Here is a 27671-nt window from a genome sequence, read left to right on the forward strand (position 1 = left end):
TATTTATTTTATTAATATAATAAAATAATATATATCCTTATCAATATTTTAACATAATTTACCAAATGCCTAATATATATTAATTAAAATTACCTATCAATTATTATCTATTAACAATAATTATCCGTCACATCTAACAATTAAATTAAATAGCTACTAAATATTTTAAAATATTTATATTAATTACTGCTAAATATTTAAATTAATTTGATTCATAAATTTAATTTAATAACAAATAAATTTGAATAAAATTAAAAAATCTCATATTCTATTTTTTTAATTTTTAATTTTTAATTTAAAAAAAATTTAACTTATTAATTGATTTAATAATAATAATAATAATATTTTTAAATATGCTGTTGTATTATTAAAATATTTAACAATTTATGTTATTAATTTATTCTTAAAATTATGAACGGTTGTTTCTTAATGTGTATTAAATAATAATAAATTAAGTATTAAAGAAAGTAGGGTTGAAGTAAAAAATAAATTAAATAAAACGAGCTGGCCGCTTCCAGTGTAGATCGTAGAGGATGAGTAAAGCCAGGTCAGTTATGGTAGAAAAATAAAACTCAATCACGTTTGCAGCCATTTAAAAAAAAAATTATAAATAAATTAAGCAATAATTACTATATATAATGAAAATTTTTATTTATTAATATTTTAATTTTAAAAAAATATATGTTAAAAATTTTATTAATTAATCTTTTTATTAATTTTACTATTAAATATTTTATTAATTAATTTTTTATATTTTTAAAAAATTTATTAATCAATTATGAAATTCAATATTTTATTGAAAATTAACAACAGATTAAACTTTGATTTCCATCAGTGTGTGAATATAAAAGAAACCCTCAGGTCGTATATGCGCAATTAAAGAACACACAGAGGTAAATATCCTTGCGCAGAACTCAGCAGGAAAGATCCAGAGAGAAGCCATGGCTGGTTTGCAAAGATCTGCCGTGTCTTTTAGGAGGCAAGGATCTTCAGGTATTGTATGGGATGATAAGTTTTTGTCAGGAGAGCTAAACCAGGTCGCTAACCAAAACCAAGAACACCAACAACAGCGAGAGCTACAAGAGAAGCTAGATATCAATCAAGAAAGGGATGTTAAGCCATCATCATCAGGATCAATCACTACCATTGAAAGAAGCCGATCTAACGGTGGACAACGAGCCTACCGCACCGGCAAGGTCTCTCCGGCTATCGAACCTCCTTCTCCAAGGGTTTCTGCTTGTGGATTTTGCAGTGCTTTTGGAAAACCAACAAAGAATCATCGGAAAAGGGCCGGTAAGCCCAGATCACGATAGTTTTCCACTTTTTACGGTAGCTGGGGATGGAATATTCCGGTGAATTTGGGGGGAGAGGGATATGATTAATTACAGTATTACCACTATTTACATCTTCTGTCAGGGTAGGGTTAAGACCTCTCGTTCAGCTCACTAGACTGAAACGCAGGGGCTTGTTTTTGGAACAGAACCGAGCTATATTCTTTTTCTTGTCCTGTTAATTTAGCCATGATCATTTCATTGAGTTTCTCTTTTTCCCCTTAGATTTTAGAGATGGTTTTCTGTTTTAGCCGGATCCAATTATGTGTATATGGTTTGGTTCTTGATCAGGAAATTTTACTTTTGTTCTGTACAAAAAGAAAATCTCGATTCTTTCTCTGTTCTTGATAATATTTTTGTGTGATTATATGCAGCTTTTGGGGTGGGATTTTATTGCAGGAGAAGATTTGTTAGTAAGAATCTGGTGATGGGCATACAACAGATTTGGATTTCACCCTCTTGATTAGTTTGAGGATCTCCCTTTTTTTTTTTCCCCAAACAGTGAAAAGAGCAGGATCTAGGTGACTCACCATCCATTTCTGGTTCCTTTGCCAGGGAGATTCTGGCCTTCTTCTTCGGATCACCAAACAGAAGTGGACCGTGTTAATCAAAGTTGTTGCAATTACTTTACCCAAATCATTATCACAACGCCCAACTATAACCCTACCAAATAGATGGCCAGCTTGGTTGCTCTTGGTCAGGCAGGCAAATTAATAAGGTGCTCTGAGCTTTTTTTGGTCAAATTCCATAGTACATAAAATATCTATTGCGTATTTAATGTTGTTACAACTTGCTGTGGATGATAGTACTATTTTATTGACTAAATATACAACTTTGAAGAAGTAGGTAGTTCATAGAAGGAAAAATTAAAAATTAAAGAGTGATTGATAATAGTATAGTCATTTTGCCCCTTGATTCCCCAAATTTGATTGCGCTGCAGCAAGTTTTATTTTATTCTAAAGGACGGTTGCTCCTGCAGCAATTGCACAAGTAGTCTCTCTTTGATTTGGGGATTCTGTGTCTCGCATCACATGGGGTTAGATTAAGGCTCCCAATCATTGGGCTGCATCTGCACCACTAATATAATGAATTTGCACAGTTTTGACCCAGCAGTTGTAGTAAAGCCACATGCACCTGGTAGAATCTGTGAGGCCAAGATGAAAAAAGCCATAATTCAACAAATGAATTTCTATTTTTTAATATATTCTGACAGTGGAGGGGTTTTCTTTTTAAATTATTTTTGAGTGATGCAATTTGGCCGCCAAGGACTGACTGTAGTGGAGTAAAATCTGACATGAAAATTAATATGATAATTAAGTGGCAAAATGAGGTGAAAATGTCAGCTTTATCATATGTTATTGTATTTTGTGGTTTATGTGATTAGGATTTGCAAATTTTATTATTTTTCTGACACATTGACTAAATTCCTGATTCATCCAGCCGCTGACACAGACCCAGTCCCATTGCAAATTTGAACTTGACCTTTGCCGTTTCAATATCTCAAAGCCATTGCCACAAATACCAAAATTATTGGCATCATATTGTTATAATCGAAGAAAGTATTTTAATATAAAAAGTAAATATTAATAAATAAATAATTATTTAATTTTATAAATTATATAATTATAAATTTAATTTTTATTTCTATTTAAATATTATTTTTTATATATAAATAGATTATAATCTCTATTATAAAATATAATAAATATTATTTTTTTATATAATTATATATTTAATTTTTTTTAAATGTATAAATAAATCGTAATACCTATTATGAAATATAACAAATATTATTCTTTTATATATATATATATATATAATAATAATAATAATAATAATAATAATAATAATAATAATAATTCTAATACTAATAGTTGAATATCCATCAATAATATAAAATGTCGAAAATTTAAATTGGAGTAACATATAAAATAGATATTAAAATTAAAAATATTTAATTTAGTATGATCATGAACTTAACCCAATTAGAAAGAAAAAAAAATAGAAATAAGATGATTATACTAAATTATATAAAATTAAATAATTTTAGTTTTGCAATAATTCATTTAATTTTTTTTATAAAATAAATCATACTTTTTCCTTTATAAAATTATCTTTTTAACAAAAAATAAAAATAAAACAAAAAATTAGTGGGAATTTCAATTTAAATTGTTTTGTATCACATTTCAACTTATTAAGAGTGAATAATTATGTAATTTTTTTAATCAATGAGTGTGTTGATACAAGCAAGCAAATGTATCAAAGTGGAATTGGTGATAAATAACAGATGAAAAATATATTCAAATAGTATGAATTATGAAATTAATCCCAAAGTAGCTAATTCCTTTCATAAAATCCCTAATTTTCTAAAAAACTTCCATTATTTACAAATTTTAAAAGGTTCTTCATCTTCTTTACTTGCTTGTTAACTTAGTTCTCTTCTTTTTCAAAATCAGGTGTATAGCAAGTCAAACAAGTTTCCTAATCCAAATCTGGATATCTTCTAAAATTAAAATCTATACAATCAAATATAATAAAATAAAATCTGAATTTTGTTATTTTCTTGAATATAATTCCTTGAATTAGGTATTATTGTGATTGGGATAGTAAAAGAAATGAAAAATAATAAATTCCTTGAATTAGTAATTTTTGGTGTTTTAATAAGTCTCTTTTCTATAAATAGTGTCTCAAATTTAAATATATGATATGACAATTTTTAAAATTTTAAAATTTGATAAAAATTCTGATTAATTTAGATCAATAAATTTCGTATATCAAACGGTTTAGATCAAATCATCCAAACTAATTGTTAGAGCACCAGTGTTTTTAGAAAAAAAATTGTCTTGAAGTTTCATCTAGCTATATTCCTTTTATTTTTTTTTTTAAAAAATCAAATGATGTAAATATTAATTCCACTCGATCCGAGAGATAAAAAAGTAATGTATTTTAAGAATATTTAAATATTTTTCAGATAATTAAAAAAAATTATATAAAAAAATAAATTATACTTTAATTTTTAAATTTGAACGTAATTAACAATATTTTTATTTTTAAAATTAAATATTTAAAATTAAAAATATTTAAATTCTTAAATTTTAAATCCATTCAAATAAGAAGTCTTTTTATTATTTTTTAAAAAACCACCATATGTTATATATAATTGTCTATATATAATTGTCTATTTGCCCTTATAATTGTGAAATCTTAAAACTGTATATGAGCTTTCAATTCAAATGTTAATGTTCAACAAATTTTTTTTCTTTCACTTAGTAAGTTTTCTCTCAAGCATTTTATCAAACATAAAGCATGCACGCATGGTGAAGAGAAATGAGTGATGAATCCATTGCTCATCAACAAAATTAAAAATATCAATATAACTTAAGAATCAATATCGCATAAAATATGATTAGAGAGAATTTATAATAGAAGAAGAAGAAAAATGAGATTGGAACTTTAACAAAGGAATGGGTGGTCCTTGAAAATGAAGGTGAAGCTCTACTGCAACTCACGAAACATGTTGCAGGAACTCAAGGATGAAAGTATCCAACTGAAACTCGCACAAATAAAATCACAGTTGCTGGAATTGGAAAGCGTAAGTAAGGAAAAATGGAACTCATCAATTTATTTCTTTTCAATTAAAATAACTTCCTTCAAAAAACTAGCTTCCTATATATTAAAGAATTTTTTAAATGTAATTTTTGATGGATCGATCCTCTTGATACTTTTATTTTTGTTATCAGATCATACCAGTTGAAAAGTCTCGAAGGAGAGCAGTGTGACAAACAGTAGAATTACATTCTCCCTAGCGAAATCATCTTGCGCAATGGAATCATTCTCCGCCAATTTTACAATCAAACTGGCTGTCAGAGTCTGAATCCTCATTGGAGAATCAGTCTCCTTTAAAAGCTTCAATAGCAGTGGAACACACTCGAGCCAGAGTTGGATCGTTGCTTGCAATTGGTGGAAGAGTAAGATCAATTTCTTGCAATGGCTATACTCTATCTTGAACGAAAAAGATTATGGGATTTAAGAGAGATGAAAGGGGAAGAGAGAAAATTTAAAAAATAGTATTTATAAAATTTAAATTATTATTTTTAATATATTTAGAATGAAATAATTTAAGTTAAGAGTTTGATTTTAAAAATAAAGAATTAATTTATTAATTACGTAAGGGTTATTTATTTTTAAATAAAAAATATTTAGTTTTATTGAGAATGAATTATTAAATTTTTAAAAATGAAAATGAAAAAAAAATATTAATTTTATATACGGAGAAAAGAACAAACCCATTCAATCAAATCGATTTCACCTTCAGTGTCAAGACAATTACAGTAAAAACTGGGTCCGAGCTTCCAACAAACCGTTCTCGCCTGATAGGGAAACGACAGCTAAGTCGCTGAGCTGACTCCTAAATTGGGGTGACAGGGACCCGATTTCAAATGAAAGATAAGCTTTTTTTCTCTGTTTATTTATTAACAGTTAGCTTCGGTTAATTAATTCACTAGCTTGTGGGTTTTTATTTTCAGTACTTTGGTTAATTAATATTTCCTGATTGATTGTCAATGAAGTTTTCGAATTTTTTTCGTTTGTTTCGTCATCTCTGTTGCAGAAGGATCCTTCACTGGAATCTTTTCCATTTTTTAAACATGGCCTGTCAAATCAAAGGAATTAAAAGCAAGACTAAAAAAAGCAGAGGGGGTGATGTGAGAAGGTAAGGTCTTTTTGAGGTTCTCTATACTCCTAAGCAATTCTAGAAAAACTGTTAAGGGGACTTTCCACATACATGTCATCTTCTAAAATAAACAGCCTGAGCTGCCAAGGAATTGGTTCTGGGTCACCATTTCTGATTCTTTTCATTCATATTGTTTTGTGTCTATGTTCATGTTTTGTATGTGTCGAAGGTTTCGACTCTCTCTTACAGCTCCCACAATCTTTGTCGGAAACTTCCCGACCCAGATCCAAGAGAGTCTTCTTTGTCACTGATTTTGGTGCTAGAGGTGATGGTATTAGTAATGATACTCAGGTGATACTCTTATATTATCTTATTCTTTTTCTTATTTTTTTTTAAGATGAGAAATAATTATTTAATTATTTTATTTGAATGGTTTTTTGAAAATGGATTGTATGAATCTTTCCTGTTAGTTCCTCTTTCATTTCAAATCTTTCTGTTATCTCAAATTACTTCAAATACGTTTGTAAATACTCCTATGAGAAATTTTCTTTTCTGGGTTTTCAGGCTTTCGGGGATGCTTGGAAGAAGGCTTGTTCTTTCCCAGCAAGAACCAGAATTGTAATTCCAGCTGGAGTAACTTTGCTGGTCCATCCTGTTGATTTGGCTGGGCCGTGTAAATCAAGAATCACCCTTAATGTAAGAATAAACAGTTAGATTACTCGATTTTGCAGGCAATTTTTAGCTATATATTGGAATATGATTGTCCTCTTAGTCATGTCGTTGGAATTGTAATTTAATAGATCTCTGGTACTGTTGTTGCTCCCAAAGATCCTGCTTATTGGAAAGGTCTGAATCCTCGTAAATGGCTATACTTCCATGGAGTAAACCACCTTACAATAGATGGTGGAGGAACTGTCAATGGCATGGGACGGAGATGGTGGGCGCGATCTTGCAAGATCAACCCGGAAAATGTATTCATTTCCCTTCTATTTGGTATCAAGAATTTTATAAGAATTTCAATTCAATTGATTTTTGTTTAAACAATTCTCTCCTTAAAGGAAAGAATTCAATTTCTTTTAACTTCAAAAAAATTTCATTTTCATTTTAAAGGATGTTGAATTGTTGCGAAAAGCAATAATTCATTTAAATTCTTTTCTAGAAGAATCAATGCCAAACAAAGGGTCATGTTTCTCTATATGCATTTTAATTTAAACAAATTTCTGAATCTGGCTTTCATTTTTGTTTGTGGCAGCCATGTCGACATGCTCCAACGGTTAGTTCACCTTACAGACATTCTTCGAACAACACATTTGTTTCTGTTATGCTTTCTCTTGTTATTGTGGCCATGTCTTTGTTTTACCTGGTATCACAATTACACTACAGGCCATGACTTTCCACAAGTGTAAGGATTTGAGAGTGAGGAACATTCGAATTGTCTATGGTCAGCAAATGCACATTGCATTCACTAATTGTATCCGAGTTATGGTGTTTGGTGTTTTAGTGACTTCACCTGCTTTTAGCCCCAACACCGATGGAATTCACATCAGTGCATCCCGTCGCGTAGAGGTCAGGGACAGCATAGTCCAGACAGGTTGGCTTTTTCAGAAATAACCATGATGTTTGACATGCATGCTGCTCTTTTCATTGCATAATTTTGATTATATGCTAAATTGGGCATCCAGGAGATGACTGCATCTCTATAGTCAGCAACTCTTCACGGATCAGAATCAAGAACTTTGCTTGTGGTCCAGGGCATGGCATAAGGTAATGACAATTTTCAATGATGTCTTGGATTATGTTTTTCTGAAAATTTTTTTCTTTAACTGATTCCAACATACATCTTCTAGCATTGGAAGCTTGGGAAAATATCACTCGTCATCAAAGGTGCATGATATACTGGTAGATGGGGCATTTCTGTCCAACACTGATAATGGGCTTCGTATCAAAACATGGCAGGTAATTTTCTCAACATCTCTTTCGCAGAAGTGTGTGCTTGTGAAAATGGATGAGTTGATGCATTGAACAGGTGAATTCATACTAAACGGGATCTTGGCTTTTCACTTGATCAGGGAGGCAGTGGTGAGGCCAGTCGGATCAAGTTCCAGAATGTTTTAATGGAAAATGTGTCAAACCCAATTATAATAGATCAATATTATTGTGATTCACGACTTCCATGTGCAAACCAGGTAAGAGAATATTACACCCTTTGAGATTTACAGTGAAAACTACAAAGAAATTGTAATAATTTGGCTGGTTAAGAGAAACTGTATAACCTATTATTCCATGGATTGCAGACTTCAGCTGTTAAAGTGGCGAACATATCCTATATACACATCAAAGGAACTTCAGCAACAGAGCATGCTATCGTACTTGCATGCAGTGATTACTCGCCGTGCACAGGGTTATATTTAGAAGATATTCAACTTGTATTAAACACTGAAGAAATCTCAAATTCTTTTTGCTGGGAAGCCTATGGCTCAAGCGTGGGTCTAGTCACTCCCCCGCCTTGCTTATCATGCAACGATAGCTTCATTAAGCAGAAAGTCCCATCTGACTCCCTACAGTTTCTCTGAAGGACCCACTCTACCCAGAATAATGTTATTATTAGTCCAAGAATCTTATTGGAGCCGATTCTTTGTCAAAAAGACATTTGGGAAATTTGTGGATGCCTTGTTATCATAGAGAGAGCATCATATAGAGAGTTGTCTGTAAATAGTGGAGACTTCAAAGACTTGGACTTGATCATGAAAAAGCAGCAGGTTTAAACTAATTTGAGTAACTTTTGCTTCTTGCATTGACGTTGATTTTTCTTTTTTTTCTTTTTTTTTCTGTATCAATAGATAGCCAGTGTTCTGTATCATACATCTTTAACCTGGCATACTTATTTTCTCCTTTCAAACACCCAAATGCCAGGAAGGCTAGAACTGGAAAATTAAATCAAAATTACCATAAATCAATGCTTTAAAAGGAAACAAAGTTATGTAACTTACTAGCTGAAAAAAGAAACGGAGAAAACTGTTTTGAATCATGATGTAATGCACACCAACTTGTTTCTCTGCCCTTTTCCAAGAAGCAAAAATATATGAAAACAGGGGAGAGAAAATTTCTACGACAGACCGGATAAAGAAACATACTTGAGCCAGTTTCCATGTGAAGTGGATTTTAAACCCCCTGTTTTGCATTTTTCCACCATCTTCATGACTTCGCACGAACTAGCGGTTACCAAGCTTAGGGCACCCCTCAGCGAGAGGCAAGTCCAAATTTTCTACAGCTCTAAATGTTTTTGGGACCATCTTATCAACATAAAGAGTTCCATCCAAATGATCACACTCGTGCTGTAAGATACGGGCCTGCCAACCTGAAGCCTCTACCTTGATGGGCTGGCCATAACGACTCAAACCTGTAACCTCAACATCAAGATATCGCTCCACCACTGCCCTGAATCCATCAACACTGTGAAGAAGGACAATAAAAGTGAAATAAGGTTACTATAGTACTTTGTCTAGTGACAGTCATGGCTGACTGACATTTAAGCAATAGAATCTCTTCTCCCTATGTAGCAACACCTGAGTTTGCCAAAGATTATAAAGTATTTACATAATTGGAGAAATTTGAAACAAGAATATTTACTGTATAATCTCATGTGCCATCAACAAGACCCAAATTTTGTCAATGAGCATGAAGAAATCTGGCACAAGAATATACAGTCCCGCATCAGGTTGATGGGAAAGGAGCTCATTGGAGGGTGCTTTTAACACCAATAGACTCTTTAGTGAGAGAGTCTTCTCACAATTTTTAGGAATAAATTCTGCTTATTTTATTAAATAAAATTAAACCTCTTGTATAATGGAGGTTCATACAATAACAAACATAAGATAAGATCAATATAATCTGTTTGTTATGGATGTTAAGGATTTAATCTATCCGTTATCCATAGCAGAATATTTCACTGTTGTATAATCTCAAATGACATTCAACCAAATGTGGGTTGAAACTTGAAAGTAAAACACAAAGCCTTTTTTAATATTCAAGGCAAGCATATTTCACTATTTAACTTCGTCTTACCTCAGACAACCTTCAAAAAAGAATGCAGTTCTGTTGCTTTTCTTTTTAAGCTTTGGGTTCAGGATCACCTGCCTCAAATGAACTAATAAATTGCAAAAGTAAAGTGAAAATTAAGCTTTAAAATTAAGATGTCAACGATTAGAATATTCCTGATTCCATACAAATGAACATACCAGAAGATCAAAAGGGCGCCTATCCTGTGCTTTAGTCTCTTCCTTGGGTGCATAACCAATATATTCTTTTGTATCTTCCAAAACTATGATCTGCAGAAATAGAAGTAACAGTCATTTGTACCTTAAAGGAGTAAAGTAGTTGTCCTTTTGGGGTATGCAAGATAGTGAAAAGAGAAAAATAGTAAACCCCTTTCAATCTCTAGTATATCAATAACAGAGAACTCATTCGTCCACCAAGAGTAGCAGTCATATATATTAACTATACATAAAATAAAAAGGAAACTCCTCGAGCTTGAGAACTGGGCACTTGGCTATCTGAAATGAAACAGTGATATTGCCTTAAATTTCATTTTATACCTAAGTTGAAGGCTATAGTAAAAAGAGTTTAATGCTCCATATTTCTATTTTCCATACTAATCACACAAGATCAGGATCTATGAGAGGATTACACTCAAAACTATCATGCAACTCACCAGCAATTGCTCTAACACAATGCAGATAACTGACAGAAAGTAGAAGAATCTTCCAATTCATCCAGAAACAAATAATATTGTAAAAGGGAAATATAACTACAATAATATTGTAATCTAGGCCTTATGCACAAGAAAATGGGACATTCAATCACCATTGTTCCATTCATTCATCAGATGGCCTCCATATCCACAAACAAGGATCCAATCACCCTGAATCTTGAAGTGGAACAATCTATTCAGGGCCGGAACTGGTCCTTGGCCACCCCTAAGGCAGGGCACATAATTTAGTTCACTTTAGCAAATTTAAAATTTTCAATGAATTCACATTGTACTGCAACGTTTCCATACAGCAAGTAATCACACATTACCCAATTCTATAAACTCAATAAAAATTAAAATTTTCTCTCAGAAAAGAGAAACTTGTAGGATTAAACTGACAAAAAATCACAGTCGTACTGCATCACATAGGATAACTAGGTTATCCTACTGTTATCAAGATTTTAATTGTTAAAGATTCATCATAATTCTTATAATCTCTGTACAATAGAATACCTAAAATTTCCAAAATCTCAACAGCATCAACAAATTAATTCATGGATACCCGCACATATCAACAAATTAATTCGCTTTCTCAATAACCAAACACTAAAAAAGCAAAAAATCAAAACAAACCCGTAATGGGATCCCAATTTGAGGGGCAGCTAATCCAACACCAGGAGCCATCCTCATAGTCTTAACCATATCATCAATTATCTTCTGTATCGTTTCCGATCCGATTTCCTCCGGGTCAACTTCTCGAGCCTGTTCATGCAAAACCGGATCACCTGCTTTAACTATATCCTGCAAGCTCGTTCTTTTCTTCTGTCCAAGACCCAGAAGCCAACCCGATTTGGCAACTGTAGAGGAAGAGATAGACTTCCGGGCAATGAATGAGAAGTTTGAGGTTATGAATTCGGGTTTGGACATGGGCATTCTAAATGAACGAGATATCGGAGGCAGTGGGGTGGGCGTCAGACATTTGCCGACCAGAGATACCGGGATAAGACGGAGGGACAATCGGTGGAGGGTCTCCATGGCTATTGAGCCGGCTTGTCGGTAGCTGGTTCAAGCTTTATTACAAGGTTGCCACTCGCTATTCTACTAATGGGCTTGGACTGCTTGGGCCGCTTGGGCCTTACAGTCAACTAGCTTGGGTTGGACTAAGGCCAAAATGACCCGAGTTTTATTTGGTATATTTTTAGCAAGTAATAGGAGCATCTTTCGGTTTATTAAAATTTAAGTATTTATAAAAATTAAATTGAGTGAAATTAAAACAATAATTTAAATTAAAATAATTTAATTTAATTTAATTTGATTTAATTGATTAAATTTTTTATAAATTTTTTATTTTTTATATTTTATTTTAATATGTTAAAAATTTAATTAAAATATTTTAATATTAATTAAATTTTCTTTACCATATCAAAACGACACAGTATTATTAGTTGATTGATTTGATTTAATTTTTTTAAATTTTTATGGATTAAAATCTAATGAATTAAAATAATTAAATTTTTTAAAATTTAAAATAAAATCAAATAAAAGGTAATATAAAATTAAACTGAAAATTTAAATTAATTCATTTCAATTTCAACAAAATATAGGAGCACAATCTATTTATATATTTTTGCTGAATCAATTACCGAAAATGAATTGCGCAAAACTCATAAATTGAAACACCGTAAAATATTATTTTTTTTAGAAAAATATTGAAGAATTTTATTTTCATTTGAATTGATTGCTATTTTGCCAATTTTTTTTTTTTAGGGTTCGAAAACTTTTAAATTAAATAGGAGTAAAAAGATGGATGTTAACGATCGGATCAAGTTTTCAATAGTTATAAAGGAAATAACAAATTCAAACTCTAATAAGTTCATTTAAAAACCAACGAATTCATCAAACCTTAACACTTGGTCGGGATTCAAGAATATTCATACAATCCTTCACAATCAAATTAAACTCAGACACATCTAAAGAGTTAGAATATAAAGTAAAGAAAAGACGTTGACAATCTATAAAAATAGAACCACCGTTACGTAAATGGTCCTTCACATGCAGTAATACTTCTCGTAAAGCAATTGCTTCCAGAATGTCAGGTAACTCGACACCTTCTTGAAAGCCGGAGATAGCCTTAAGGAAACCATCATCTGGGTCTTCAAATACAGCCCCAAAACTTGTGCAATCTTCATGTTGAAATACTGCAACATGGACAAAAGCGTTCCAATTAGCGTTATCCAAAACTATTGCTTTGTTGATGACGTGTTGGCTTGCTGGTGCACTTCCATTTGTTGGTCGGCATTTACTCTAGAAATTTCAATTTAGCAAGTGTTGGTTTACATATTGACAAAGCTGACTAGCCGAGCAAAATTTAGTTGACCAACATAGATCATTCTGACTTTTTCAAAGGTACCAACAAATAAAAGTAAAAGAAGTAGCTTTTTCTTTCCCATTGGAGTTTCAAACCTACATGAAAATATTAGTTAATGATAAACCAGACGAGTGTATACCAAAGCCAGCTCTCCTCTGCACCTCTATAGCATATGGACAAAATAAAAATAAATGGTCCATAGTTTCACGAGAGGGGCAGAATAAACATCTCTCATCCACATCAACACCTTTACTTCTCAAGTTGATCTTAGTAGGCACCACATTCTTTAAAGCTCTCCACATTAAATCTTTAATCTTTGGCGGTGTATCAAACTTCTAAACTCTACGCCACACATCACTAGAAATGCCCAAATTACTAAAACTTCCATCTTCACGACTCACATGATAATAAGATTTTACCGTATAAATTCCTCTTCTGTCAAAATGTCACAACAAAGAATCATTGACATCATTATCACCAAGAGAACAAAGAATCATTGACATCATTATCACTAAGAGGATTAGAGAGAATAGCTCTAACATCTGCAGCTGAAAAAAATTCTATTAACTTGCTCGCATTTTACTTCCTTCTATCCAAATCTATGAAGTCACACACCCTCCAAAGATGATCTAAGAACAAATGGCCATCCTTCGCCATAAAACCATTATTATTTGGAATCTAAGGTTCCGAATCAACATAGATGCTTCTTCCATTACCAACCCTCCACCTAATACCTTTCTTCAACAAATCGATGGAAGCAAAGATACTAGACCAAATAAAGCTTGGATTAATACCTAATCAAGCTTTTAACAAGTCTCCTATGAAAAAATATTTAGTTTTAAAACTCTATAAAACAAAGTATCTTTTTGAATGAGAAGATGCTACCTTACTTCCCCAATAATGCTAAGTTAAAGTGCTGAAGGTCCCTAAAACCCATACCTCTCTCCTTCTTTTAAACACTCATCCTTCCCAAAACATTCAATTGATGTTTTTATTTAACTCTTTTTTGTCATTCCACCAAAACCTATTAATGATAACCTCTAACTCATTATATAAGGATAGGAGCAATAAGAAAACTAACATATAGTAAGAGGGTACAACTTAAGCCACCGACTTCAAAACAACCTCCCTACCCGCCTTTGACGAAAATCTGTTATTCCAACAATTAATACGTTTCCTCAACTTATCCTTAATGTAATGGAAAACCTGCTTCTTATCTCGGCATATAAGAGAGGAAAGGCCTAATAAGAACCATTTTCCATAGAATTAGTCACACCAAAAGAATTAGAGATAACAACTCTAATATTATTACTCGCATATGGGCTGAAAAAAATATCTGACTTTCGGAGATTCACACATTAACCAGAAATTTTTTCATAATCAACTAAAATATTCCTAACCACCATAGCTTCAATAACATTAGCCTTAAAGATAAAAAAAATAGAGTCATCAGTAAAGAGCAAGTGGGAAACTCTAGGACAATCCCTTCCAACCCTACATCCATGCAATAAACCTTTTACCTCAGCATCTCCGTACAAATAAAAAACAAATAGAGGGAAATGGGATTCCCTTGTCTAATCCCCCTACTCGGTGAACCAGGATCTACAAGATGACCATTCACATTATTCATGTAACTCGCCTTCGAGAAACACACACTCATCCACACAATCCATTTATCCAAAAAACCAATGAGACAAGCACAGCCCTCAAATAATTTCAATCAACCCAATCGTAAGCTTTACTAATATCAATTTTCATAGCACAATAATCCAAGCCACTAGACCTCATATTCTTTAAGTTATGCATAGTTTCAAATGCAACACATACATTATCCGTAATTAAACGGTTATGCACAAAAGCAGACTGATTATCAGAGATAACATGAGGCAATACTTATTTCAATCTATTAGACAAGACTTTAGAAACTATCTTATAAATCACATTGTATAAAGCAATGGGTCTAAAATCTTTAATCTCATCAGACATTGCAAGTTTTGGAATCAAGGTAATAGTAGTCAAAGTAAGCAAAGATAGAAAAGTACCTTGATTAAGCTAGAGAACACCACTACGAAAGATATCATCACCCATAATATGCCAATACTTCTAGAGAAAAGCAGGATTAAGGCCATCTGGCCAAGCTCTTTGTCCGAGTGCATACTAAAAAGAGCTGCCTTAAATTCTTCTTTCTGAAAAGGCCTCAGAAGTAAATCAACGTTATGCTTTGTGACTTTTTTTCCACAAGTCTCATTACCCTCTCAAAATTTTCATTACTGTCACCAAGAAACAAAATTTGAAAATAGCTCCTCACAATAGAGCCCATAGCATCACTATCAGAAATCAGCTCCCCTGTCGAATTATGCAAATCTCTTATTTTATTATATGATTGCCTCCCTTTTATTTGTTTGTAAAAAAAATTTAGAACTCTGATCTCCTTCCTTGTACAAAAATATTTTTGCCTTTTGTTTCCTACGGGTTTCTTTCACTAACAGTATACGATGCCTTTCTTCTTTAAGATGGGAAGAATGAGAATCACAGTATAACTCCTTTTCTAGCTCAATCTGATGACTCAGGAGATTTCTCTTCCTCCAAAAATCCCTAATCCTGCCATGTCCCCACTTCTAAACTATATTAATCAATAGGTCCCGCTTTCCTATAAAGTCCAAATCTAAGTTCAAAATCCAACAGCTCTTCATGATCAATTCCAATTCGTAATCCATCAGCTACGAATTATCAACTCGAAAAGGCCCATCAACTAAATTCCTATCACCTGGTTCCAACTCCATTAAAATAGCTTAATGATCTGAAACTGGAAGCACCAGAGAAGGTGCCATAGTATTTGGAAACATAAGACTCCATGCTTCATTAGACATAGCACGATCCAAACATTCTTTAATATAATCCATATTCCTATTAGTGCCTTCCCAAGTGTAAAGGAAAGCATTTGAATCTAAATCAAACAAACCTGAATCATGTAAAGCTTTTTCAAATGCCGGCATTAATTAGATGATTAGCTCTATCCGACCACCTAACTTTTCTTCATTAGCTGCAATATCGTTGAAGTCGCCTGAAATTAGCCAAGGCAAAGAATTCCAATTTGCCAAAGCTCTAAGCAAGTTCCAAGATGATCTCCTTCTATTAGATTCCAGATATCTATAAAAACCTATATATTTCTATACTTTATTAGCCTCAGTAATCTTGCAATCTACAAAATTATTAGTATATGCAATAACTAAACTATCAACTTTAGACTTCCATAATAGACACAAACCGCCACCCAAGCCAATTCTATAAACACAAAAACAACCTTCAAAATGAATAAGATTCCTTATTTCTTGAAGCTAACCGGCGAACATTCTGTTTTCAATAATAAAAAAAAAACACTGGAATTGTTAATAGTCACCATATCCCACAATGCTCTAACTGCCCAGGGGTTGCCAATGCCCTGACAGTTCCAACTTATGATCCTCATTGATTCTGGCCATCCCAGAACACATAATTGGCTGATATTTTGTTAACTGAAGAAGAAACTCCAAAATGGTTCTTACCTATCGGATCCTTAATCTTAGAGACGATAGAAGGATGTTGTGGTATGTCTTTCCTGGGCTTTTTTTACCATCCTCTGAAAACCCAACCTCTCTTCCTCCAAATCCCCAATACTCATACGACCCATCGATTTTGTATCCATTTAGCCCAATTCCGAACCCACCTCACTAAAATTTGAATTTGAACTAAAGAGAGACTTCCTGTAAATTTGCAATTTTAATAAAACAGATTCCATAATTTTATGTGTTGCATTATTGCCATCCGAAATCATAGGGCTTAAGTTTGGGTGACCATAATCTCTCAACCACTGACTCGCCGGCTGACCACCATGCCTTATCGGAGCACGGAGTCGTTCATCCCAACCAAAACACAGTTCTTCAGGCTTCTTCTGTAATCTCAATTCACAATAAAAGTCTGTATGTCTTAAAATACCACACAAGAAACAAAATACCTATATACGTTCATAGCTAAATAAGGCATAAAAGACGTCTCCATTAGCATCCACCATTTTCCTTTTCATCTTAAGGGTTGACGAATATCAAATCGAACTCTCATTCTCACAGACTGTCTTCATCCCTAGTCGAGGATTTAGCATCATATTCGATGAACTCACCAACAAAGTTTTCTAGTGATACAACCACTTCTTCCTTCATAAAACCAGGTTTCAAATAAGGTACAAGAACTCATATATCAACGTACAACAAAGGAATTCTCAAAGGGTCCTCTCCTCTACCAATGATACTAAACACAAGAAGGTGCTTGTTAAACAAACATGGTGATCCGACAATTGTCCTATCCAAATCCACTTGATTATAAAATTGAAAGAGAAATCGTCGCGCCCCAAGTTCAGAGATGGTTATGCCACCAAGTGAATGTCAAAGATCCACCATCACTGATTTCATAGACTGGACATTAATGGAGTTATAGGTATGGAAGATACCTACTTAAAAAATTATTTTTAAGATAAATTCAACAAAAATTACGAGAATATTAATTTATTAGGCTAACACACATGGCATGGGCAACAAACCAGCCAGTTCCATACTTGGAGAATTAATGTAAAGCATGTGAAATTTGTCCCTATCCACTAATTTTTAGGGCAAAACATGTGCATACACTGTATATACCTAAGTTTATATAGTCGTACATTTTAGAATTTAGGTCTAGATGCCATTTTCTTTCTTCACCATACTTCAACCCTACTCCTCTCTCCAATTATTCACCTTTCTTTGATTTAAAAAAAAAAAAAATAGAGTTGACTTATTGGCAATCCACCATAACTATAAGTTTAACTTTTTTTTTTTTTTTTTATAAATTTTAGGTTAAAGGGATATGGTTGAGGAAGAACCAAAAGGTATGGGACTTTGCTTGAGAAGACTCTGGAAGGGCTGGCTTTCGGCCCCAAACCTCATCTTAAGCCGCACGTTTTTTAATTTAATGGTTCTTATCATCTGCGTGTGTATGTAAATTCAATTATTTGACAATTCCTTTCCCATGTCGGCTAAGACGCCTATCAAAATTCCTTCTTAATTGGGCACTCCTTGTTTTGCTAATCACAATTCTATATAAAAATGCCAAATTTTAAAATAATAATTTTCCTATAAATATTAATTATTATAATTTTTTTTCTTGCATGCGTTCAGTTTCTGCTTTCAGTTACTATCACTCATGGGGATATTATCAATATTTTTCTCCAAAGTATCCGGTCTCTCAAGTTCCTTTAAGCTTTTCTTTCAATAAGAATCTCGTGCGTTTCGATTTCTTTAAGCTTGTTTCTTCTCTAAAAATAATGTTGGGCCCTTAGATTTTATTATTATGGGTGAAGAGTATTTAATGTAAATTTAAAAAAATTAATTTAATTAATTTAATTTTTAATTTGATTTTTATTATTTTTTATTTGATTTTTATTATTTTTGATTTGATTTTTATTTTTAAAAAATGCAATTACTTTAATTTAATTTAATTTTAATAAAAAAATTAATAAAATCAAACTAAAAATAACACTAAAAATAAGATATTAAAAAATATAAAAAAATTATTAAAAATTTCAATAATCAAATCCAACTTAATTATATCGATTTGATTCTTAAAATCTATTTCTTAATTCAAAATCACTATTACTCAAAAGAATTAGTTGCCTGCTATATATTTATTTCCAAATTTTAATTCAGATCCTGCCATGGAAAAAACTCAAATTCTACGGATAAACTTTCCAGAGATGGAAATTTCTGAATTTTGATATACATAAAAAATAAATGCAAGTTGTCTTCATCTTTTACTTTCATATATATCATCTAATCTTCTAGGAAATTTGAACCGATCGAGTAGTTCTCATTTTCAATTACTTCTAACTCTTCAAACTGAATTCTAATTTTAATTAATATACGATTCATTTAAAAAGTCAAAGTTTAATACGATTAGAGGAGAGCATTTATCGGTTTGAATTTAAAAATCAAACTGAATCAATCAATTTTGATTTAATTGCTCGGTTAATCAAAATATTCGATTCAGTTCGGTTAATATTTTTTAATTTATTCGATTTTTAGTTCGATTTAAACATGTTAAATAATCAATAAATTGAATAATCAATTTTATTTATACTTTAATTATTTGAAATACTGATTTTATATGTATTTTTAAATTTTATATAGATTTATATAAATTTTTTTAAATTTTATATAGATTTATATAAATTTTTTAAAGTATTATCGTTATATATTCAGAAAATATTTATTGATAAATTTATGTGAAATGTTTATTAAATTATTCTATTGAAATTAAAAGAAAAAATTACAGATTTCGGTTTGAAATAATCAAACCGAACTGAATTGATTTTTATTGATTCGATTCGATTCGATTATATTTTCATAATCAATTTTTTTGATTTTTAATAATTTTATAATTTAATTTTTATTTTTTTCAATTCGATTCGGTTCAAAATCAAATCGATCGATTGTATAACCCTAACAGTTTTATTTTTTATCTTATTTTCTGTCAACAAGTTAATGTTTTTTTATAAGACTAAACTTTGTGAAAAATATCTTATATTTAAAAAATATTTTTTAATAAAATAAAAAAATAAAATATAAGTGATTTTGTTATATAATTAATAATTAAGAAATGAAAAACATTTAATACTAAAATTATTTTAAAAAAAATAAAAGATAATGTTAAATTATTAGCTATATATGGTAATCCTTTTATTAGGGAGAAGTGCTCATTTAGCAAAAGAAAATAATAATAATAATATAAAAGATAGAATCTTTTACTCATTTGACAAGAAGAACCATTAATTCTATTCTCTCCTCCTTCTATATAAGGAGGCAATATGAGGCATAGAACCATGAAGAAACAATCCATGGAGGCCAGGATTCAACAATCAAGAACAAGAGAAGAAGCAACGATGAAGAGCTCTTTTTCTTCTCAATGCCAAATCTCCAAACCATTTGAAGAAAAAGAAGAGGCTCAGGTTTTCAGCAGCGAGGAAGAAAGAGCTGTGGTTACAGAGAATAAATCTGCAGAAAAACTAGAGAGAAATCAATCCATGGACATAAATGAAAGTGCAGAAGCATTCATCAAGAATTTCAGGAAGCAACTTTTGATCCAGAGGCTTGAATCCATTGAGAATTACGAGAAAATGCTGGAAAGAGGTGTTAATTAAGTTGTGATATATTATAGATTTGGATTATTTCATCATCTGTATGATTGAGAGACAAAACATGTATAAGAATATTAACAATAATAATCAACTGGGTAATATGGGAATTTCCTTTTTATGTATTAAATATTATTTTTATTTCCTCCATCTCTGGCTTGTCTTCTATCTTCTCTCTGAAGCTCAGGGAATTTGTAATTTTGACTTTTGTTTTGTGAAATTGCTTTTTTTTTTTTGATTATCTATATGAGATGAAAAGAAATCCATCCCTTTACTAATTCAGTTCTATCTATTTTTATTTTTTTGTCCAAATTAATCCAAAAGTTTATATGTGAAGCTCAATGAAAACCAAAAATCAAGGAATTGAGCTTCTTGATTTTTGGACTAAATAAAAGAAATTAAGAAATTCAGTCCAAAATCATGGAATTGAGGTTCTTAATTATTTAGCAAAGTTAATAAATCAAGAAATTTAGACGATATATGTTTAATTTTAGGCTAAATTGAAACTTTTAAGCTAATTTGGGAAAAAAGTGATGAGGACTAAATTGAACTTTTTCTATAAATACAGGGATGAAATTGGGCATTCAGCCATCACTGATCCGACATGTTAATTTGAATCAAGTGAATTTTATAAAAGTTTATCTTGCAACTAGATGGAAGAATCATGAAAATGAAAATTTTCAATTTAAAGATTTGTAAATGATATTCTGAGATTTAAAAAATAGGATTTATAGTAATTGTATAAATTTGAAAAAAGAAAAATATGTTCCCTTTTATCCATTTTTCTTTTATATGTGATGACGTCTAACCGCTCTTCTGCTACAACAGTACTACTTGTCTCTGTCTCTGTTATCTAAATTGTACTGATACGTCAGAACCCCACTAAATACTACACGGCCATTTAATTCTCCCGGCACGCATGTGAACAAAGTTGCGAAATGATTGGCTAGCTATTCTCCTTCATGTCAGTCACCGGACTGGATTGTTTCTTGTTGGATCTGGGCTTATGATAGGCTCAGCCTACCCATGTGTTCGGATCAGAACTTACGATACTAGGTCGGTCTGTCTAAGAAAAGTTTGATGAACTTTGGGTGTACCTTTTTCTTTAGAGTTTGACCTTGTCTGCAGATATAAAAAACCGGCGATCATTGGTACATATTATGATGAATAATTTATAGATAGGTATTTTAGTCCTATAACAAAAATTATTTTATCCACCTAATCGATTTATATTTGAGTACTCACTTCATCGATATCCCAAAAACGCAGATAATAAATTTAAATTAAATTAACTAATATGTTAAGAATAACTGTTATGACTCGTATGGTTTGACCTACTAATTAAAGGAATAATACTTAAATCAAACAAATGCATGAAGGTCTTAGGCATACTGCTCTTCATGGAATCCTGCTTGCAAGAGTCATTGTTAAATTCAATTTTGATGTTGTGAGTTAGAGCTGCAGAGTGCAGACTTTATCCACACATTGAAGTTTCCGTTGCAAAAGGTTACAATCAATTTATTTTTGAAGGTGATCTTCAATCAGTTATCAATAGTTGATGTGTAGTTAAATTTTAATATTATTCTAGTGATTTTTCTTCATTTCATGCTACTTTTTAGTTAAATTATTTAGGAGTAAGGAAGATTTAGAAACTAGCTAAATATATGGATTTTTAAAAAAAATAAAAATTAGAAATTAGAGAGCAGAATATGAAACTTGTCAGATTTATTCAAATACACATATTATCAAATTAAATTTGTGAGTGCAACTAAATACATGATTAACACTATATTTATTAATTAAATAAATATAATTGATACAGTTATGAATGCAAAATTCAATTCAGGATTCAATTTAAATAAGTATTTTTTATTTTATTATTTTTTTATTTTTTTATTATTATTCTAAAATTATTTAACACTTTCTTTTATTATAGTAATATATAATTAACTATTATAATTCTATTTAATTTTATATTATTTCTAAATTATTCTATCATTAATTATTATCTTTCTAAATAAGTATTCAAAATATTTTTTAATATTTAATAAAATTTAATATTTTTAAGATAATATAATTAAAAAATTAATAAAATAAATGATTTTTTAATATGTGTAAAAAATTTATATTCAGAAAATAATTTTTTATAAAAATGAATAAATTATTATAATTAAATTCTCATATATTTTTTATTCATTTATAAATATATTTTTTAATATAAATTATCGATAAATTATTTATGATTTATTATAGAGTTGACTTTTAGAAAAACTTATTTTCGCTATTATTGTAATATGTAAATCTATAAAAAAATATTAAAATAATATAATATTTTAATATAGAATTTACAATTGAAATTTTTTTTTAAATATTCTAACCCATTAAAAATTATTTTCATATAATTTCAATCGTATAAATAAATTAGTAACTAAATAAAAAAAATTATAACTTAATAATAAAAATGATATATAAAAATAAATTAAATAATGAATGAATACCCTAAAAAAAATTTAAGTGGAAACTTGAATTTGAAATTTTGAAAATAAATTTTTTGGATTATGAGGGATTAAATAATAAAAATTTTTTGATAAATAAATTAAAAAATTTAAAATTATAAAATATAATGATGATTTAATTAAATAATTTTAAAATAAAAATGAGTGGATAAATTTTTTAAATATAAAAAATTTAATGATAAATTTTTATGTTTTTAAAAAAATTATCTACACACTCTTAAAAAGATTTAAAAATTTCAGGGAGCCCACAGCTGTTTGGTCATAAATGGGTCCGTGAAAGTACCATATTTATTTATTTATTAAATATATTTAATTATCTACATGGGAGTTCCACTAAAAAATTACCCCTAAACAATTACATCGGTTGTTTCCAATTAGATAGTCACCTCTCATCTGGCATAGATCATATATGCATTTACGTTTTGTTTGTAGGAAAATGACTTGCATGTTGATGCCAAAGGCAATTCAGGTCTTTGTCCGCTTTGCTCATGATCTACGTATTCGAAGGCTATACAAAATTGAGATGCCGTGAGCTCTGCCTGTCACTCCTGACAACTGTGAATTCTTCATCTCAAGTCTATAATTTCTTGTGCTTTGGTCCGTTTTGGCTGCTTTTTATGGTGTGCTTCAGAACTGCAGCTAGGAGTTTGGCGAAAATGACCTCCCTCTCGGGTAGGGTTTAGATATTTGTGGTTTGGTTTTCTTAATTGGATTTTTTTCTTTCTGTTTGATTTATCTTGTTGCAATTGAACCTAATTTCTGCAGGCTTGATGTAACCTCTTTTGAATTATTTGCCCAGATGAGTCCAGTAATGCAAATTAAATTTCTTTGCGGGTTCAAAGGGTACGCATTTACGTTTCAAAAGCCATAACCATTTTCCATCAAACACTTGTTTTGCCTTTTCTGGTTTGAAACTAGACACTTGTCGTCTCGTCGGCATTACCATTACTAAGTTTGTCGTTTCTGCAATTGTTGGACTCTTATGGAACTCTTTGCTCTTGCATTCTTAAAATCTTACAAGCACTGTTGAGGCAAATTTAACAAGAATGACCGTAGACATTGAAATGAAGGACATTTTGCATTTATCTTATAATCTTATTGTTAACAAAAGACTCGAACAAGTAAAAAAAGAAACAAAAGGAACACATTACACAATAGACAACGAAGACCCCATCTCTTAGGCCGACAATTTTATTGACAAATTACACCAAATGCTGAGCCTATTGCTAGCCTCTACTTCTCTCTACTGCTGGACCACCTGCTGCATCTGCTGCTTGTTATGCTGTATTGTCGGAAGATTCACAAGAGAGCACGATCGTGCCATCTCTCCTCCTAGAGGGATCACAGGGAGACTATCACAGTTGCATATTTCAATCATGAATCCATCTGGATCATGAAAGAAAAGTTGATCCACATGGATTCCACCTTCCTCCACCATGCTTCGCACGTACTTGATTCCCATGTCCTTCAGCTTCTTCTCCACTGCCCCCATGCTCTCACACTGCAGCATACAATATTTAATAAGTTTGACAGCTAATGATTAATTCACGAGTTCACCTAAGCTAACAATAGAATATATGATTTCTAGCAGCTACCACATCCTTTTCAGGATTTATAGTCTTTAGATTCTTATATTTGGATACTTGTTTTGTTTCCTCATCCACCAGTAGAGAACAAAATAGAGATTATGATTTCTCCAAGCAATCTCTATTGCCAAAACTTGACTAGCTAAAATTTCAGGAAAACCCAAATTTTCTTATGCTAATAGCAAAGTGGTCCCAAGTCCCCACGAGTTGCCCTGCATAATTATGATAGTGAGAAAATTGAGAGAAATAATTGAGAACCCTGATCAAGGTCAGGAGAAATTATTCCATGTGAATTGTGATGAGACCCACATAAATCCATGGATAATGATCACAGTAAAACCAGAATCATGCCTTCATTTGTAGAAAATAGGCAAAAAGGAAACTACTGCGTTGATACTTGTAGCCATTGGATGCAGAATCAGCAGGTTAAGTGTCACATTGGTCATGATTTTCTTTTTCTCATGTAGACAAAGCAATTGGAGTCTGTCAGATTATGGGAACTCCAAAATGGTAATCTAAATTATAGAAAGGTTAGAATTTATTCAATTTGGAAAATAAGATCATCCCTTGCAATAGATGACCATTGCATTGAAAACTTGATTTTCACTTGCAGCATCATATTTTGTCATTTTGGACTTTTTTATTATAGGATTCCTCCACAAGTTCCACAACAAAACAAAAAAAGCCACTAGGTGGTGACTATCAAGCCTGAACCAGATAGAACATGTCTTGGTTCATTGTTCACATCTATAATACATCTGATACCTCAAAAACACAAAAAAGAATCAAATAATCTTTTAAAATCAAATTAAAACCTTAAAAACACAGAAAAACTAAATGAAAATTACCTGGAAAGACATATGATTGTCTTTGGGATTAATAATACTTTTCTTGGGCATGTTCTCTGGATCTTCTGATTGCAATAGATGAATTCCAATTCCATAGCCAAACAGCCTGCACTTCAACAGATCATAACATTAAAAACAAAATTAGATTCATGAAAAACCCCAGAAAGAAATGATCATTTTTGGTTTTCAGTTATTATTTTAAATCAATATAAAGTGAAAAATTACCAAGCTCCATCAAAATCAAAAGATCCTGGCCTCCTAATTGGCACAAACCCAAGAACATTCTGATAGAAATCAATGGATTTCTCAACTGATCTGCACAAAAGCGAGATGTGATTCAAGGACTTGAGATGAAGAGGATTTTCCATATTCTGCTTCATTGTCAATGAGAAAGGAAACCAAATGAAATCAAGGAAATTAGTTTTCTTGAAAGCAAAATGGTGGGTTGTAAAGAATCAGAAACAAAATCAAGAAAGAGACGAAACCAAAAATTATGAGAAATTAGACAACAAAAATAGAATAGAACAAGAAAGAGAGCTGTTGAGACTCTCACGGAACTGCTGCTAATTGCAATGAGATTATCGCAGCAGAGTGGTGCTTATTTATAGACGCAGTGAGATATATTAATGTGACACGTGGCGCCATATAAATTTTATAAATGCTGATGACTAGTACACGTAGATCTCTGGTGTCGAGTAGGATCAGCATCAGCATCAATCGCAATCAAAAAACTACAGTGGAGAAGTAATTATTTAATAATTTTTATATAACAGTTATTTTTTTAAAAAAAATTAAGAAGTAATTATTTAATAATTGTAATAAAATCTGTTTTTTAATTTATTACTTTATAAATGTATATGAAATTAAAATTTTAAAATGTAATCCCTTATTTAGAGATTAACTAGAAAGTTCAGTTTAATTAATTTTAATTTTTTTAAAAAAAGTGTTTGAAAATTTAATATTTTAATTTTTAAAAATATAAATTATTAGAAATAATACAAATTACATGATAATTATTTTTTTTTTAGGTATAATTTGTTTTTCAGACGGAACTTATTTTGCTGTGTGAGTGGAATTGGCTTCCACGTCACGTGACCACAAACATCGCAGCATCCATCTTCCGTAATTCTGCATCATTAGTATGTCTGGGAAATAATATTCATCTTCGAAAAAAAAAAATATATATATATATATATATTAAATTTATCTAATAAATAAAAAATATAAATATAATGTCAAGAGTTTTATTTGTTTTTATTATCATCATCACTATTATCTAATCATAGTGATTATTTTGGTAGATTTATTTTAAAAAATTAATTAATTCATTCTTGTTTAAAATAATATGTTACTGAATTATTAAATTATTTAAATTTTTTATTAAAATAATCGTTAATTAATTTATTTTAATATTAATTAAAATACTTAAATAATATAAATAGTTAAAATTATGTATATTAAATAATATATATAATTAAAATTTTAAAAACTAAATAATATAAATATTAAAAACACTAACGTTTATTCAACTGAATTTATAAAAATATTTGAATTAATTTATTCAATAAATTAAAAAATAATAAAAACATTAAATAGATTACCATATTGACAATTTCAAATCAAATTTTGATAAAATTAATTTATATTAATGATTAAAATTATGATAAATTTTAAAATTTTTATTTAATTTAAATTAATTGGCCTTATGTCTATCGTCATCACCTTTAATATTCAACGGTCATCAGCAGTATTTTAAGTACTATTGTTCTGTCATTACTACCATTTAATTACTATTTTCCAATGACCAGCGTCATCCTCTTTATTACGGCTCTACCAGTAGAAAAATTTTAAATTTAGGCTGCGTTTGGTGTACAAAATTAAGAAGTAGAGATTAAATGTTACTCTCACGTATTATGATGATTCTCAGGCTTCTCTAATCAGAAGCTCTAATCAGAAGAAGAGACCTGACCTGAAAAAAATTACGGATTCAAAATTTATTAAACTTTACATAGATAGATTGGTTCAATATCGTGTAATTAATCATGTGATGAGAGATAGATTGAATTAATTACATGTTCGGACATACTTATGAAAAATCTAATTCGATGATGTGATATAAAGCAAGAAAAATAAAGTCAGTCACTCTACAGTTCTATCAGCATGCGCATTGAAAAAATTAAATGACTGTCTGACGTGAAAAGGTATTTTGACTCGTCTGTATATATGAATCTGAATAATAGAGACAAATGACAATATAGCAAAAAGACAATTAAACTCGTCCATATGTACGGATTTAAATAATATAGATAAATAGCACTATATTAAAGAGATAGTTAGACGTGACTAACAAATAAAAGAAAAAAAAATAAAAAGAAAGAAATATCTTATTCTCTGAATAAAAA

The 27671-nt window shown here is 30.7% G+C and overlaps 6 protein-coding genes across 9 annotated transcripts; 3 read left to right on the forward strand and 3 right to left on the reverse strand.

The window, feature by feature from the left end:
• The first annotated feature begins 853 nt into the window (after positions 1-853).
• On the forward strand, positions 854-5205 carry LOC110625532 (MAPK kinase substrate protein At1g80180-like). 3 transcript variants are annotated; one of them, XM_043961693.1, is made up of 3 exons: positions 854-1293; positions 1887-2049; positions 5072-5205. In XM_043961693.1, exons 1-2 carry the CDS (start codon positions 942-944, stop codon positions 2003-2005), a joined length of 471 nt encoding a protein of 156 aa, XP_043817628.1. In that variant the 5' UTR covers positions 854-941; the 3' UTR covers positions 2006-2049; positions 5072-5205. The 3 variants fall into 3 exon arrangements, with proteins under 3 accessions (XP_043817628.1, XP_043817629.1, XP_021626848.1); XM_043961694.1 differs by lacking the exon at positions 5072-5205 and having other exon boundaries at positions 1887-2533; XM_021771156.2 differs by lacking the exons at positions 1887-2049; positions 5072-5205 and adding an exon at positions 1706-1847 and having other exon boundaries at positions 855-1293.
• Positions 5169-8797, forward strand: LOC110625530 (probable polygalacturonase At1g80170). 2 transcript variants are annotated; one of them, XM_021771154.2, is made up of 10 exons: positions 5169-5299; positions 5647-6354; positions 6568-6699; positions 6804-6974; positions 7256-7276; positions 7387-7594; positions 7686-7767; positions 7851-7959; positions 8073-8189; positions 8298-8797. In XM_021771154.2, exons 2-10 carry the CDS (start codon positions 6115-6117, stop codon positions 8574-8576), a joined length of 1359 nt encoding a protein of 452 aa, XP_021626846.1. In that variant the 5' UTR covers positions 5169-5299; positions 5647-6114; the 3' UTR covers positions 8577-8797. The 2 variants fall into 2 exon arrangements, with proteins under 2 accessions (XP_021626846.1, XP_043817627.1); XM_043961692.1 differs by lacking the exon at positions 8073-8189.
• Positions 8798-8928: 131 nt separating this feature from the next.
• On the reverse strand, positions 8929-11815 carry LOC110625531 (peptide deformylase 1A, chloroplastic/mitochondrial). The gene is made up of 4 exons (XM_021771155.2): positions 11387-11815; positions 10242-10331; positions 10069-10136; positions 8929-9456 (listed from the first exon to the last, which is right to left on the reverse strand). Exons 1-4 carry the CDS (start codon positions 11786-11788, stop codon positions 9216-9218), a joined length of 801 nt encoding a protein of 266 aa, XP_021626847.1. The 5' UTR covers positions 11789-11815; the 3' UTR covers positions 8929-9215.
• Positions 11816-12612: 797 nt separating this feature from the next.
• Positions 12613-16468, reverse strand: LOC110626051. Its single transcript, XM_021771786.2, has 2 exons — positions 15164-16468; positions 12613-13057 (listed from the first exon to the last, which is right to left on the reverse strand). The coding sequence occupies exons 1-2, from the start codon at positions 15275-15277 to the stop codon at positions 12650-12652; spliced, it is 522 nt and encodes a 173-aa protein (XP_021627478.1). The 5' UTR covers positions 15278-16468; the 3' UTR covers positions 12613-12649.
• A 3488-nt stretch (positions 16469-19956) lies between these two features.
• On the forward strand, positions 19957-20469 carry LOC110626948. Its single transcript, XM_021773147.2, has one exon. It carries the CDS (start codon positions 19993-19995, stop codon positions 20323-20325), a length of 333 nt encoding a protein of 110 aa, XP_021628839.1. The 5' UTR covers positions 19957-19992; the 3' UTR covers positions 20326-20469.
• A 3421-nt stretch (positions 20470-23890) lies between these two features.
• Positions 23891-25847, reverse strand: LOC110625765 (metallothiol transferase FosB). The gene is made up of 3 exons (XM_021771388.2): positions 25495-25847; positions 25270-25375; positions 23891-24336 (listed from the first exon to the last, which is right to left on the reverse strand). The coding sequence occupies exons 1-3, from the start codon at positions 25647-25649 to the stop codon at positions 24079-24081; spliced, it is 519 nt and encodes a 172-aa protein (XP_021627080.1). The 5' UTR covers positions 25650-25847; the 3' UTR covers positions 23891-24078.
• Between the last annotated feature and the right edge of the window lie 1824 nt (positions 25848-27671).

This window comes from Manihot esculenta, chromosome 11 (genome assembly GCF_001659605.2).
Source record: "Manihot esculenta cultivar AM560-2 chromosome 11, M.esculenta_v8, whole genome shotgun sequence".
NCBI lineage: Eukaryota > Viridiplantae > Streptophyta > Magnoliopsida > Malpighiales > Euphorbiaceae > Manihot > Manihot esculenta.

Bases quoted from the DNA above. Each gene is read 5' to 3' on its own strand.
- LOC110625532 (XM_043961693.1), top strand. From the start codon at position 942: ATGGCTGGTTTGCAAAGATCTGCCGTGTCTTTTAGGAGGCAAGGATCT. The intron at 1,294-1,886 runs GTAAGCCCAGAT...TTCCTTTGCCAG, and splicing joins GAATCATCGGAAAAGGGCCG to GGAGATTCTGGCCTTCTTCT.
- LOC110625530 (XM_021771154.2), top strand. From the start codon at position 6,115: ATGTCATCTTCTAAAATAAACAGCCTGAGCTGCCAAGGAATTGGTTCT. The intron at 6,975-7,255 runs GTATTCATTTCC...TGTTTGTGGCAG, and splicing joins GCAAGATCAACCCGGAAAAT to CCATGTCGACATGCTCCAAC. The intron at 7,960-8,072 runs GTAATTTTCTCA...TCACTTGATCAG, and splicing joins TTCGTATCAAAACATGGCAG to GGAGGCAGTGGTGAGGCCAG.
- LOC110625531 (XM_021771155.2), bottom strand. From the start codon at position 11,788: ATGGAGACCCTCCACCGATTGTCCCTCCGTCTTATCCCGGTATCTCTG. The intron at 10,332-11,386 runs GTTTGTTTTGAT...CTATTTCTGCAG, and splicing joins AAATTGGGATCCCATTACGG to ATCATAGTTTTGGAAGATAC. The intron at 10,137-10,241 runs GTATGTTCATTT...CATTTGAGGCAG, and splicing joins GGCGCCCTTTTGATCTTCTG to GTGATCCTGAACCCAAAGCT.
- LOC110626051 (XM_021771786.2), bottom strand. From the start codon at position 15,277: ATGCACTCGGACAAAGAGCTTGGCCAGATGGCCTTAATCCTGCTTTTC. The intron at 13,058-15,163 runs GTACTTTTCTAT...TGAAATTTCTAG, and splicing joins TGTTCTCTAGCTTAATCAAG to AGTAAATGCCGACCAACAAA.
- LOC110626948 (XM_021773147.2), top strand. From the start codon at position 19,993: ATGAGGCATAGAACCATGAAGAAACAATCCATGGAGGCCAGGATTCAA.
- LOC110625765 (XM_021771388.2), bottom strand. From the start codon at position 25,649: ATGAAGCAGAATATGGAAAATCCTCTTCATCTCAAGTCCTTGAATCAC. The intron at 25,376-25,494 runs GTAATTTTTCAC...GTTGAAGTGCAG, and splicing joins TTTGATTTTGATGGAGCTTG to GCTGTTTGGCTATGGAATTG. The intron at 24,337-25,269 runs GTAATTTTCATT...TGTATGCTGCAG, and splicing joins ACAATCATATGTCTTTCCAG to TGTGAGAGCATGGGGGCAGT.